The sequence below is a fragment of the Zeugodacus cucurbitae genome, chromosome 2 (assembly GCF_028554725.1).
Source record: "Zeugodacus cucurbitae isolate PBARC_wt_2022May chromosome 2, idZeuCucr1.2, whole genome shotgun sequence".
Classification (NCBI taxonomy): Eukaryota; Metazoa; Arthropoda; class Insecta; order Diptera; family Tephritidae; genus Zeugodacus; species Zeugodacus cucurbitae.
In genome coordinates, this window is record NC_071667.1 from 3,992,864 (window position 1) to 4,006,428 (window position 13,565).

The 13,565-nt window shown below is 36.1% G+C and overlaps 2 protein-coding genes across 2 annotated transcripts; one reads left to right on the plus strand and one right to left on the minus strand.

Annotated features, from left to right (window-relative positions):
• The first annotated feature begins 8,064 nt into the window (after nt 1-8,064).
• On the plus strand, nt 8,065-10,005 carry Rh6 (opsin Rh6). Its single transcript, XM_011198604.3, has 3 exons — nt 8,065-9,070; nt 9,234-9,514; nt 9,599-10,005. Exons 1-3 carry the CDS (start codon nt 8,345-8,347, stop codon nt 9,717-9,719), a joined length of 1,128 nt encoding a protein of 375 aa, XP_011196906.1. The 5' UTR covers nt 8,065-8,344; the 3' UTR covers nt 9,720-10,005.
• LOC105221544 (uncharacterized) lies at nt 9,860-12,999 on the minus strand. The gene is made up of 3 exons (XM_011198603.3): nt 11,771-12,999; nt 11,138-11,324; nt 9,860-11,058 (listed from the first exon to the last, which is right to left on the minus strand). Exons 1-3 carry the CDS (start codon nt 11,817-11,819, stop codon nt 10,788-10,790), a joined length of 507 nt encoding a protein of 168 aa, XP_011196905.1. The 5' UTR covers nt 11,820-12,999; the 3' UTR covers nt 9,860-10,787.
• Between the last annotated feature and the right edge of the window lie 566 nt (nt 13,000-13,565).

Consider the following 13,565-nt stretch of genomic DNA (forward strand, 5'->3'; position numbering starts at 1 on the left):
CGTCATATATATTGTATAAAGTCCATTGAAAGTTGGAAACCCTAATATTAGGTTAGAAGTACCGAGGTCCTCATGTTCGATATATGGGGCCTTGAAAACCTTTGGTCCGATTTTGGCGATTTTTAGAATGGGGCTGCCACACTATAAAGGTAGTATTTGTGATATCGATATCTTCACTAGTGCTTACTTTATATATTGTAAAGCAAACGATTCAGATCGTCTTCAAAGTTCTGGTATATAGGAAGTAGGCGTGGTTGTGAAGCGATTTGGCCTATTTTCACAACATATCATTGGGATGTAAGGAAACTATTACAAGCCAAGTTTCAATGAAATCGGACGAGAAGTTCCTGAGATATGGTTTTTGACCCATAAGTGGGCGACGCTACGCCCATATTCCATTTTGTAAAAAAATCTGAGTGCAGCTTTTATCTGCCATTTCTTATGTGAAATTTAGTGTTTCTGATGTTTTTCGTTAGTGAGTTAACCCACTTTTATTAATTTTCAACCCAACTTTTGTATGGGAGGTGGGCGTGGTTATGATCCGATTTCTTTCATTTTTTGACTGTATTAGGAAATGGCTAAAAATACGACTGCAGGAAGTTTGATTTATATAGCTCTATTGGTTTGCGAGATATGTACAAAAAACTTAGTAGAGGACGGGGCCACGCCCACTTCCTCAAAAAAATTACATCCAAATATGCCCCTTCATAGTGCGATCCTTCATACCAAATTTTATTTCCATAGCTTTATTTATGGCTTAGTTATGGCACTTTATGTGTTTTCGGTTTTCGCCATTTTGTGGGCGTGGCAGTGGTCCGATTTTGCTCATTTTCGAAAGCAACCTTCCTATGGTGCCAAGAAATAAGTATGCCAAGTTCCATCAAGATATCTTAATTTTTACTCAAGTTACAGCTTGCACGGACGAGCGGACAGACAGACATTCGGATTTGAACTCCACTCTTCACCCTGATCACTTTGGTATATATAACCCTATATCTAACTCGTTTAGTTTTGGGTGTTACAAACAACCGTTATGTGAACAAAACTATAATACTCTCTTTAGCAACATTTGTTGCGAGAGTATAAAAATCATATTACCCTGTGCCACATGTTGCACTCTGGCATAAAAGGCGCAGCAACAACAAAAATGTGAAAAATATTTTATAGTTGTTTGCTGGGCTTAATTGGAAGCAAAAGCAATTGAACTCGTACCCACGCAATGGTCAGAGAAACAAGCGCACACACAACAGGAATGGAAGCAAACAATCTGCTAAAGTTGACTGCGAAATTTCCTAGAAGGGGGAGAGCATTGCAGATTGGCCGCACGCGCCAGTTGTATGCGGAATTGCTGCGGGGGAGACAAAACCGCATACCAGCCAATGAGCGTCTCTCTTCAGCAAACCTCCAATAAATCGGCCACACTGAATGAATGGTAATTTTCAATAGTTTTCGACATTGAAAGCTCAAAAGCCAACAAACAGCCATTTGAAAGCCCGTGAAATTGTATTAGCGATTTGTTGTTGCTTTTGCTGTTGCGGTTTGCGGTTGCTGCCGCCCGTACACAAACCGAAGCGAGTGTTCAATCAAATTGGATAAGATGGCAAGCGTGGCGAATGTTGAGCATGTTGCGGTTGACTCATCACCTTCAACACACCAACTAACATACAGACATTCTCGTGCAGACAAATATGCAGCAACAACAACATTTAATGGGACCGGACATATATATTTGTAGATATACATATGTATGTATGTATGTACATAGTTCGTTTGTGTGACCCCACAAGCAATTACTTTTGAATAGTTCCTTGTTATTCATTAAATTTTTCGTTAGTCTTAAATTTTTTGATCTTTCTTCATTTAGTTCGTTTAATTAATTTCGTATTTAAATTAATAAAATTGACTATGAATTATGATCGCAAATTTTATTGGCTGACATGCCGTTGAGTGAAAAAAATTCGCGAAACTTTCAGACTGTGCGGTTTTTTTTAGAATATTTATTAGTTAGAAGTATAGTATGTTAAAGTCACTTTGGAGCTTCTAGAAACCCTATATTCTTAAGAAAATATTTTATTTAGCTTCCGTGCTCTGCATATTTATAAAATATTTCCTGAGAAAATGACCTACAAGAATTAATGGCACAAGTTAAGTGACACTAAACCAACAATAAAAATAAAGACCACTCTTACAAACCGAAGTAAGTCTGAGAATTAAAACAAAAAATTTTGAGAAATATGCCACCAACATTGGCATGCCATAAGACTCCGCCCTGTGTGGTATGGCACAAGTGTCAGGTCTCAGCAAAACACAATGTGGCAAACAGAAATCTTAAACGACGCAACTGTTGGGATTACTGAGAACCACATATAATAAAAGATCAGCATACCTTGTCCCAAATTCCACAGTTTCTGGTGGCCCAGCGAAAGGCGATAAGGGCAACATAGTACTGCATGCATTCCAGACGCCCACCTCAACGAGTTCAAGCTCTCTTAGACACGCTTGTCTACCTTGACAACACACAACACAAACGCCGCTTTCAATATTTACTTATTTAAGAACAGCAAATCGTTGAAGACTCGACAAGAGCCAAAAATAACAACAAATCACAAATAAATGGTGAACAGCTGCCAGCTGCATTCACTAATAAGTTGCAACAGCAACAGACAGGCATGCTATTTGCGTTACTAAACAAGTTCTTATTGTTACAACACAGCATACATACGAGTATGTTGTATATTAAGTCACAACTCAAGTGAGCACTTGTTGGCATGTCGCTGACTATTGAAAGACCTTGTAGGAAAATCAAGAAGAAGAAGGGAGATTAATGACGGTCTTAATTTTCTCTCAAAAGATCGTTCATGATGTTGGTTATTATTAACAGTAAAACATAATATTTCTAAGGCAGTTCAATTAAATCATGACCTGAGCATATTTTGTAAGCATAACTTCCTTTAAATTTACTATTTGGAGAATTCTTAAAAATATATTTTAATACAACTCTTAAAACCCCGAATGAAATTTTATCTACATATTGAAGTTAGAACAGATTTATAGAATTCGTCTGCCGTAAACTATATTGTTTATTTTAAGGCAGTAGTCTGCTTTAGAAACCGAAAAAAACGTTTTTTTTAGCATTTTTTTTAAGGGAAGGAAATGATTGCGGTAAACGGAATTTTAAGACGATAGTGTACTATATTTAAGGCTTAAAAAACAATATTTATTATTAAAAATTATTCAAATTCTTTCAAAGTTGTAAGTATTTTTCTGAAGCGCGTTTCGATCGGACATATATTCTTTTTGCTATCACCGTTTTCTAACACTAAAACTGCTCTAACTTCGGCAATATGTCGAATTGGCCTCTGGAATTTTAAAGACATATTCTTGGATAGTTTTGGAAGAGATTTAAAACAAAACAAAAAAATCGATTTTTTTGAAGCCTGTAAAGCAGACTACTGCCTTAAAAACTATTTTTTTAGAACCGAAAAGTTCCAAGAATTACATAAAAACTTACTTCGAATGAAATGAAAAATATTATAATAATAAATTCGCCGTTAATTTATTAAAATAAGGATGAAAATATAATTTTTCAGTTTTTCCTATAGGCCACTTTTATTGGTGTGCCTGTTTTTGTTCTTTTGTTGCTAACCCTATTCTGACCTGCCTGACTTCGTGTGCTGCCATGTTGCAATGCTGCAATATTCACTGTCATACACTGTTGTTGTTTATTTATATTTTCACTTATACATTGTAAATACTTCTCTCTGGCGGTGAGCTTTTTGTGGGCAGAACTGAGTTTTGTTTTCTTTTAGTCGAATTTAATCTATGTAATTACATGCGAGAGAGGTAATTAATCAAGTAAAGTTGCTGAGCAGCTAGTACCATATCTGTTGCCAGATTCAACAGGAAATACACGAATTTACATGCCTCTTAATAAACAATTTGTAGTCAAAATTTATGAAAATGGGCGTGTCTCATGGGACCACTGAAGGACGATGATGTTATCTAACAGCGGTTGGCATTGTCGAACTTGAAATGTTTCTACCTACTATCTGGTTTATGTATGGTTTATTCATCTTGCTCATGATAGCTAACAGAGCCGTACTCAAATGAGTAACCTTTTTGTATGATATAACAACATACGTATCCCAAGTGCTCTAAGAAACTTTAATCAGATTTACATTTCCGCTACTGGCTGTTTTCTATAGCTTGATGTCCTATGTCTTTGACTTCAATAGCTTTCGTCCTTTCTAACCTTAATTTTTATACTCTCGCAACAAAGTAGCTAAAGAGAGTATTATAGTTTTGTTCACATAACGGTTGTTTGTAACACCCAAAACTAAACGAGTTAGATATAGGGTTATATATACCAAAGTGATCAAGGTGAAGAGTGGAGTTCAAATCTAAATGTCTGTCTGTCCGCCCGTCCGTATCAAAATATCTTGATGAAACTTGGCACACTTATTTCTTGGCACTATAGGGAGGTTGCTTGAAAGTGTCATAACTATACCATAAATAAAGTTATAAAAGTAAAATTTGGAACAAAGGATCGCACTAGGATGGGGCATATTTGGATGTAATTTTTTTTGGGAAAGTGGGCGTGGCCCCGCCCCCAAATCGGTTATTTGTATATATCCCGCAAACCAATAAAGCTATATAAACCAAACTTTCTGCAGTCGGTTCTCTTAAGTACTCCACCACACACCATACGAAGGTTAGGTTGAAAATTACTAAAAGTGGGTTAACTCTCTAACGAAAAACGCCAAAAACACTAAATTTCACATAAGAAATGGCAGATGGAAGCTGCACTCAAATTTTTTTACAAAATGTAAAATGGGCGTGGTGTCGCCCACTTATGGGTTAATAAACATATCTCAAGAACTACTCGACCGATTTTAATGAAACTTGGTTTGTAACAGTTTCCTTACATCCCAATGATATTTTGTGAAAATAGCCCAAATCGCTTCACAACCACGCCTACTTCTTATATACCAGAACTTTGAAGACGATCTGAATCGTTTACTTTTCAATATATAAAGTAAGCACTAGTGAAGATATCGATGACTAGTGAACTTTGCACAAATACTACCTTTATAGTGTGGTTTAGAATGGGGCTAAAAATTGCCGAAATCGGACCATAGGTTTTTAAGGCCCCATATATCGAACACGAGGACCTCGGTGCTTCTAACCTAAAATTATGGTTTCCAACGTTCAATGGACTTTATACAATATATATGACGAATATGTGGGTCAAATTGTGTGTTATATAATATTAATAAAGTTAAATAAATAAATTGCGAGAGTATAAAATGTTCGGTTACACCCGAACTTAGCCTTTCCTTACTTGTTTAATTTTGAGATACAAATTTAATAATAATTAATAAGTCTTTAGTATACCCGGACCATTTTGAGAAGTGTTTAAGAAAAACTATAATTTAATTGACGTAGTTTGTGTATTAGCTTTTTCAGTTAGTCAACTACAATTCCTTTGCCTTTAGTGAATCAGCATGACAAATAATTTCCACTAAATATTATTTTCTCCCAAACAAATATTGTGTTTTGCTCTAAGAAAACAGTGAAACTTGTCACCGCCCAAAAAATGAGTAACCTGTAATGTTTGCACGCGTACCCCTGCCCACACCGCCAATGTCATTCGTTTTCACATTCGCCCAAGTGCGAGCGATAAGAGGTCCCACAACGTATCGTCCTATCTTATCAACGCTAATTTACTTAATTTGCAAACATTAGATCTGCGTACAATAATTTTTATCTTTATTTGAATTGAGGCATACGCGCTGTTTGGTTCGGTTGCTAACGCTTCAATTTGGTGTATGTAAATATGTACATTAGTTTGTAGATATGTATTGCTTTCCCATATATAGCAGCTAAAGGCTATATACAGGTTGATATATATGTATATCCGAAAATAAAGATTGAGAAATTTTAGGATGAAAATCCGAAAATTCTACGGTACCTCTACCAATATAGTTATACTCAGTTGCGTTTGTCGTTAATGCATATTGTACCGTATATTTCATTTCAACTTACATACGAGCATTAACTCTTCACAAATACAATGATATGAAATGCCGGCAAGCGTGCTTTGGGAACAGTTCCTTGTGTGAGGTGAGAACACTAAAATGTTCATTTAACGCAAGGTTTCCACTATATTCACACACATACTGCCGCGCTGCATATTTATTTCAAAATTAATAAACTTGTGCGGTATGTTCAATGAAAAAGCTTTAAGAAGCTTTTGGTAAAAGCTTTTACCATAGGGTGACCAGATGTCGATGAACTGGAAAGTGTGCCTATTTTTATGTATTTATGTACGTACGAGTAGGTCAAAAGTAATTTTTACTTCCGTCTTAAATATTAATAAATAAGAGAAAATTATTATTATTGAATAAGTTTTGGAGCAAACTCATTTTTTCAGGATTGAGTTATATGTAAAAAAATATAGTAGATTCGAAATCCAGTAATTTTTCAAATTAAAAGTTTTACTTCTTTTCAAACATCCAACTTTGACCCCTTTTAGCATCAGTGATTTTTTTAGTAACTATATACAGTAATTAATAATAATGTTTTTCACTAAGTCTATATTCAAAATTCGAGGGAAAATGTTTCGATTTTGCAGGCTAATTCGAAAAACGGAGAATATACTCCCTAAAAAATTAGAATAAACAGATTTGAACCATGTGTTAATTAGCTTCCAATTTTTATCGATGAACGTCGACCTTGAGACCAAATCCAGATGATGGATTATTTAGATGGTTATAGTATGTTTACATATGAAAATAATCTTGTCCCAAGCTCGCTTAATAATCTAACCGTTTACATATAGCAAAATGAGATTATCAATTGTCAAATGTGTTGCATTTGTTGTTGTATTACACATATTTCTCTCGCTGTCGGCCATTTTTGTTAACATTTTCATTTGAAATTTCTCCTCTTCTTCGCAAAATTATCGATAAACCTAGGAATAACACCCAAAATCTAGTTGTATAAAACGAGATAATTTTATAATCTCGGATTATCCAGAGAGGAATTTTGTATGGGAAATCTCGTTTCATAATTACAGATTATGGAGTTAAGCTTGTAAATGAAGATAATCTCGTTATATGTAAACATAGTATTACTTAGCGCTAAAAATAATCCTAGAAGCAATTCTGTATAAGCCTCATATCGTCTTCAATTAATATCAGATAAAGTCTTATGTGTTACTTAATGAGTCCAATAAAGGCTCAACTCAAATAAAACTGTTATTCAATACCACTACATATTGCTATTTCCACTAGGTTTCTGAAAAGACAGCTCTTTATTATACATATCGTGCACAAAAGCTTTGGTTCCTTCCTAGAAAGAAACTCATAGTAAGAGTGTGTGGGATAATTGCGATCAAAAGATGTTTGCAAATTCATAACTTTTGATATTGAAGTATCAGGTCGCTTTCTAAATAGTGATTGGAAAAAATGTATGTTCTAAGTATCGAACTCAGAATGAGGTTAATGAACTTAAAGTCTTTTGATGCAATTACATACACGCGCTTACACATAAGATACGTCGGTATATGCCACTTCGGGAAGGAAATGAACTTTAAATCAATCAAATTCCCTACGTATTATGTAACATTTTACTAACGAAAATATATATGTAAACAAATAAATTGATTTTTTAGGAATAAGCAATTAATCCATCAGTTTTATTTATTCTTGGCAATTTGCTATTCACATTCGGCACAAAGCAATTGTCTTAATCCAATTTCACAAGTTTCTAGCAATCGCTTTAAGTTACTTGTCTTAAGTGAAAGCACTAAAGTCACAAAGACACACAAGCACTTCATACTAACACTATTTTGACGAACTTGACCTTCTCACATCCAACACGGCTAGAACTAAGTTAGAAGAAACCACTTCCTTGCATGCGTGTATGTGCGTGTGTGCATTAATCCGACTTTTGAACTGCGCATTGGCAATCGAACGCCGAAAATTGAACGCATACTAATTGGATCATCGCAATGACTTTAGGCACTCAATTGTCAAGCCTCACAGTTATAAAAGCCTTAGACCGTCGTGAACTAAACACAGAGCAGTGCGACAAGTAAAAGTGTGAAGGCGTTTGCTCGTTTCCAACAGCCAACCTAAACGTTGCTACGGAGCTATGGGAGCACCAAAAATATTCCTATAAAATCGTTCTTTCAAAACCAACTTCTCCGAACCAACCGTTCAACCAATCAGCCAACACTGCTTCCCAGCCACTTTCGTGTGTGATTGTAGTCTACCGAGCGAGTGTCCAAGCTTAAACGGAATACACTAACTCCAGCAATTTCTAACAACTAGGAGGAATTATGGATTTCACGAAGGCTTTGGGGCTGCCACAGCCGGCTGGCTTTCAATATCTACGCGATGGACGCAACATTAGTCTGGCCGATAGTGTTCCTGCCGACATTTACCACATGGTCGATCCCTACTGGTACAAATGGCAACCGATGGAACAGATTTGGTTTCAGATCATTGGCTTTATCATCACCGTTCTGGGTGTGATGTCGCTATCGGGCAATTTCATTGTCATGTATATATTCACTTCGACACGTTCGCTACGTACGCCATCAAATATTTTTGTGGTGAATTTGGCATTTTCCGATTTTATGATGATGTTCACCATGTTTCCACCAGTGGTATTAAACGGTTTCTACGGTACTTGGATAATGGGACCTTTCCTATGCGAGCTGTACGGTCTGGCCGGTTCGCTTTTCGGTTGTGTGTCCATTTGGTCAATGACGTTGATCGCATATGATCGGTATTGTGTGATCGTGAAGGGTTTGTCGCGCAAACCACTCACCACGACAGTGGCTGTTGTACGTTTGATCTTTGTCTGGTGCATTTGCGGCATATGGGCCATACTGCCGATGGTCGGCTGGAATCGTTATGTACCTGAGGGTAATATGACCGCATGCGGCACCGACTACTTTGCCAAGGACTGGTTCAATCGTTCGTACATTATTGTTTACTCATTGTGGGTGTATGCTACGCCATTGACAACCATTATCTTTTCATATTACCACATCATGAAGGTAAGTTTGTGTGATTTATTTCAAAGTTTTAAAACTTTATGGCAAGTAAAGAAGTAGAACTCGAGAAGTACTCAAAACCTTTCGTAGTTGACTTTTTTACAATATCCTTAAGAGCAGATAAAATCTTCTAAATCAAATAATTTTCTCTCCACCCACACGTCAGGCTGTCTGGGCGCACGAGAAAGCCATGCGTGATCAAGCTAAGAAAATGAACGTCGCTTCTTTGCGCAACAGCGAAGCGGATAAAGGCAAATCCATTGAAATTAAATTGGCCAAAGTGGCGTTGGTGACAATATCACTGTGGTTCCTCGCCTGGACCCCATACACGATAATCAATTATGCGGGTATTTTCGGCTCGATGAATCTCTCACCGTTGAGTACAATTTGTGGTTCGGTATTTGCGAAGGCCAATTCAGTCTGCAATCCAATAGTCTATGGTCTCAGGTGAGCTGTGCAATCTTCCAAAATGAAATACATTTACGCCATTTCTTCTAATACAATTGCTAATGCATAATTTCTTCCCGTTAGTCACCCTAAATATCGGCAAGTACTGCGCGAGAAGATCCCCTGTCTCGCCTGCGGCAAAGACGACATGGCCTCCGAAGTGCGTACGCAAGCAACGGCGGAGATCAGCGAATCGGCGGCATAAATATGTGGCCCAGCTACGGAACCGAAAGTACAATAATCGTAAAAATGGCAATATGCGACAAACGGAATATGACTCTGATGATATTTATACTGTTTTAGATGACGCTCTAGGTCTTGTATATAATAAGCTTGGCTATATGAGCACCTAGTGTGTGTAAATATTTAGCTAAACATCTTGTATCAACAATAATTAACAAAGCGGATGATAAAACGTCGACCTGCAACGAGAAAAAACGAAAACAAAATAATACATAAAAAAAAACAAAAAAAAAATCGAAAAACGACAAGCAACGGTTTAGCAGAAGAGGTTTGTGGCAAAGTGAAAAGAAGGATGAGTCATGAAAAAATACATGAAATGCTAGTTTTTGGTTGTCAGATTTCTCATCCCTGGTCCAACTCTTTATCTGCTAAAACGTACTCAAATAATTCCTCTCTCTCTCACTTCAATGTTTTATTTATTCTAACTGTAATTTTAGGTGTCTCTGGTCTTTCCGGAGTTTCCGGATTGTCAGAGTAGCTTATTATATTTAGTGAAATATTTAAAGGAACTGCAACTTAAAAAAAACAAAAAAAAAGAATTGTAAGCAAAATAAAACTTATGCAATTGATATAAAATCAAAAACCTAACGAATTTTCTCTCATATAAGAATAGTCACTAATGTATCTAGAGTTAAATAAACATATCGAGATTACTTCATATCGAATCTTCTTTCATAGAAGAATAGTCACTAATGTATCTAGAGTTAAAAAAACATATCGAGATTACTTGTCAATCTAAATAGGATATCATATCTCACAATATATAATTAGATATATTGGATAGCAGATCTTCGAATATCTTGACAATTCTGTTCTCAACTAGCTCGTAATATTGGGCAAAACTATTTTTTAGTAAAATGCGGAGCTTAACTAGCATTTAACATGTATCCAATATAAAAAATATACCTCATATTTCACGCTTTTTAGAAAGCAATTGCTATTTATTCACTATAAAAACAACATTTCAAGCAGCAGATTTTTTTTGAACTAGAAATATTTCTGAAATATCTCAAAATTTGTCGACTCCACTTTACACGACTCTGTTCGGAAAATTGGAGCCTCTGCCCATTCGCCTGCCACTGCCAGTGACATCATAGGTGTTCTCATCTGAGTCCAAGTCTGCACGATGACCATCATTACCTTTACCTTCGATGCCTATGCCATCGCTGTTATTATGCTCATCTAAGGTATACATAGCGGCGCGACCTTGCAGAAGTATGAAGTCGATGAGTCGCTTATTACTGATCGATTTCATGGCGCTGGGATCGTTTCGTTTACGCAAATAATTGAAGCAACAGGTACTAAAAAGTAGTGTAGATTATGCTATGCGTGCTCTAAACACTGCATATTTGAATATGTACGAATAAATTGACTGCTTACCGAAAATTTTTCGTACCACAAGCATTCGTACATTCATTGCCACACGAATCGCAGGTCATCGAACGTTTGTTTTCGAAAAGCCCTTTTGGTTCCAGTTCATAGAACGGATCCTCCATCGGTATGTTGAAGTATTTTGTATGCAGGGCGCATGTCGTCATTGGTTCGTGCAATTTTAGAATGAGTATGCCTAAAAGAATGTTTTTGATTCATAAGCAACTTAATTTTGAGAAAGATATTTATATTCCTTTTTGTATATATATGTAGATAACCTATCATGACAAAGGGTTCCATTTTCTAGAACATTTAAAAGTTATTTGTTTCTGTTCATCTCAACAAGAAGCCTCTCGAATTCCATACCAACACTTAACTTATTCCAGTCTTATTATTACACTAAACTCTATCTCTCTCTTCATCTATACATCTATCCATCTTTTGAGAGGAAGTAGTGAATGTATAAAGGAAACCAGAGACAACTCCATTATCTTAAACTTGGTAAACTTTTTCAATCCTTTCATTTAGCTGAATATTGATAATATATTGTCTCTAAATGACTTACGACGCAAAATGCAGTACATAACACTAAAACTTATAAACTTATAAAACATTTTTTTAAAAACACATTTTATTACTTACACAAAAAAATTAGATAAGTATGCAATTTATAAGGCATTTCCACTCTCATCTATTGTCAGTAGCGCTCATGGAAGCACAGGCAGAACGTTAAAATTTCGGAATAAATTTGTAAACAAAAACACTAAAACTTCAACTCACTGAGCACCGTTTTAGCAAATATCACTACCGTTATCATGCAATGGCGACGACTAAAAGGACGCTGACTAGTACTCACCAACTTATATACCCAGAAACTGGTCAGCAAATCACTTGGCCAGCTTACATGTAAATATGTTTCAAGAATACAAAAAAAAAATTATTTTATTGAGGAATAAAGGAAAACTTGACAGTTTCCAATTCAAAAGCTCAACGATGCGTAGATTCTGTGCATTTAATTAAACCAAAGACACTGTTAACTCGTTGCAAATCTTCAAAGCACAAAATTGACCTGCATGGAATACATAATCGCCGCACCACCATATTGTACCTAGAATAATACCCGGCAATGTGACAGAAGGTGCGTATGCATGTCATTTATGCAACCAACGGCCGGCTGGATATGTGGGTGTCCCTGTGCCCTGCATTTACGTATACATTAAACGATGCTGCGCAGAAGTTGAAAATCTTCTAGATGCATAATAAGTTGAATTCAAACTGCTTTATTAGAGTGGAGGCAAATGGAAAACTATGCAGTTCGGTTCAACAACTATCTTGCAACATAAAATATAATAGTCGTAGCTTATTTTAAGTGAATCAGATAGTAGTTTTTAACGACTTGAAGATTGTATAGTATTTTGGTAAATGTTATATACATATTTAACTACCATATAAATGGAAGTCTTCCATGTTTAAAGCTGTGTGGCGATATCGATTAATTATACTCTCGCAACAAATGTTGCTAAAGAGAGTATTATAGTTTTGTCCACATAACGGTTGTTTGTAAGTCCTAAAACTAAACGAGTTAGATATATGGTTATATATACCAAAGTGATCAGGGTGACGAGTAAAGTTCAAATCCGGATGTCTGTCTGTCCGTACGTCCGTCTGTCCGTCTGTCCGTCCGTGCAAGCTGTAACTTGAGTAAAAATTGAGATATCTTAATGAAACTTGGAACACGTGTTCCTTGGCACCATAAGAAGATTAATTTCGAAGATGGGCGGAATCGGACCACTGCCACGCCCACAAAATGGCGATAACCAAAAACACATAAAGAGCTATAACTAAGCCATAAATAAAGTTATAAAAATAAAATTTGGAACATAGGATCGTATTAGGGAGCGGCACATTCGGATGTAATTTTTTTTGGAAAAGTGGGCGTGACCTCGCCCTCAAATAAGTTTTTTGTATATAACTCGCAAACCTATAAAGCTATATAAACCAAACTTTCTGCAGTCGTTTCTTTTAGCCGTTTTCTTATACAGTCCAAAAATGAAAGAAATCGGATAATAACCACGCCCACCTCCCATACAAAGGTTAGGTTGAAAATGACTAAAAGTGTGTTAACTCACTAACGAGAAACGTCAGAAACACCAAATTTTACATAAGAAATGGTAGAAGGAAGCTGCACAGAGATTTTTTACAAAATGGAAAATGGGCATGGCGTCTTATGGGTCAAAAACCATATCTCAAGAACTACTCTACCGATTTCAATGAAATTCGGTATATAACACATTCTTGACACCCTGATGACACTGGTGGAATATGGGCGAAATCGGTTCACAACTACGCCTACTTCCCATATAACTCAATTTTTAATCTTTCTGATTCTTTCACTTTATAATGTATATATAAGGAACCGATAAAGATAGCGAAATAA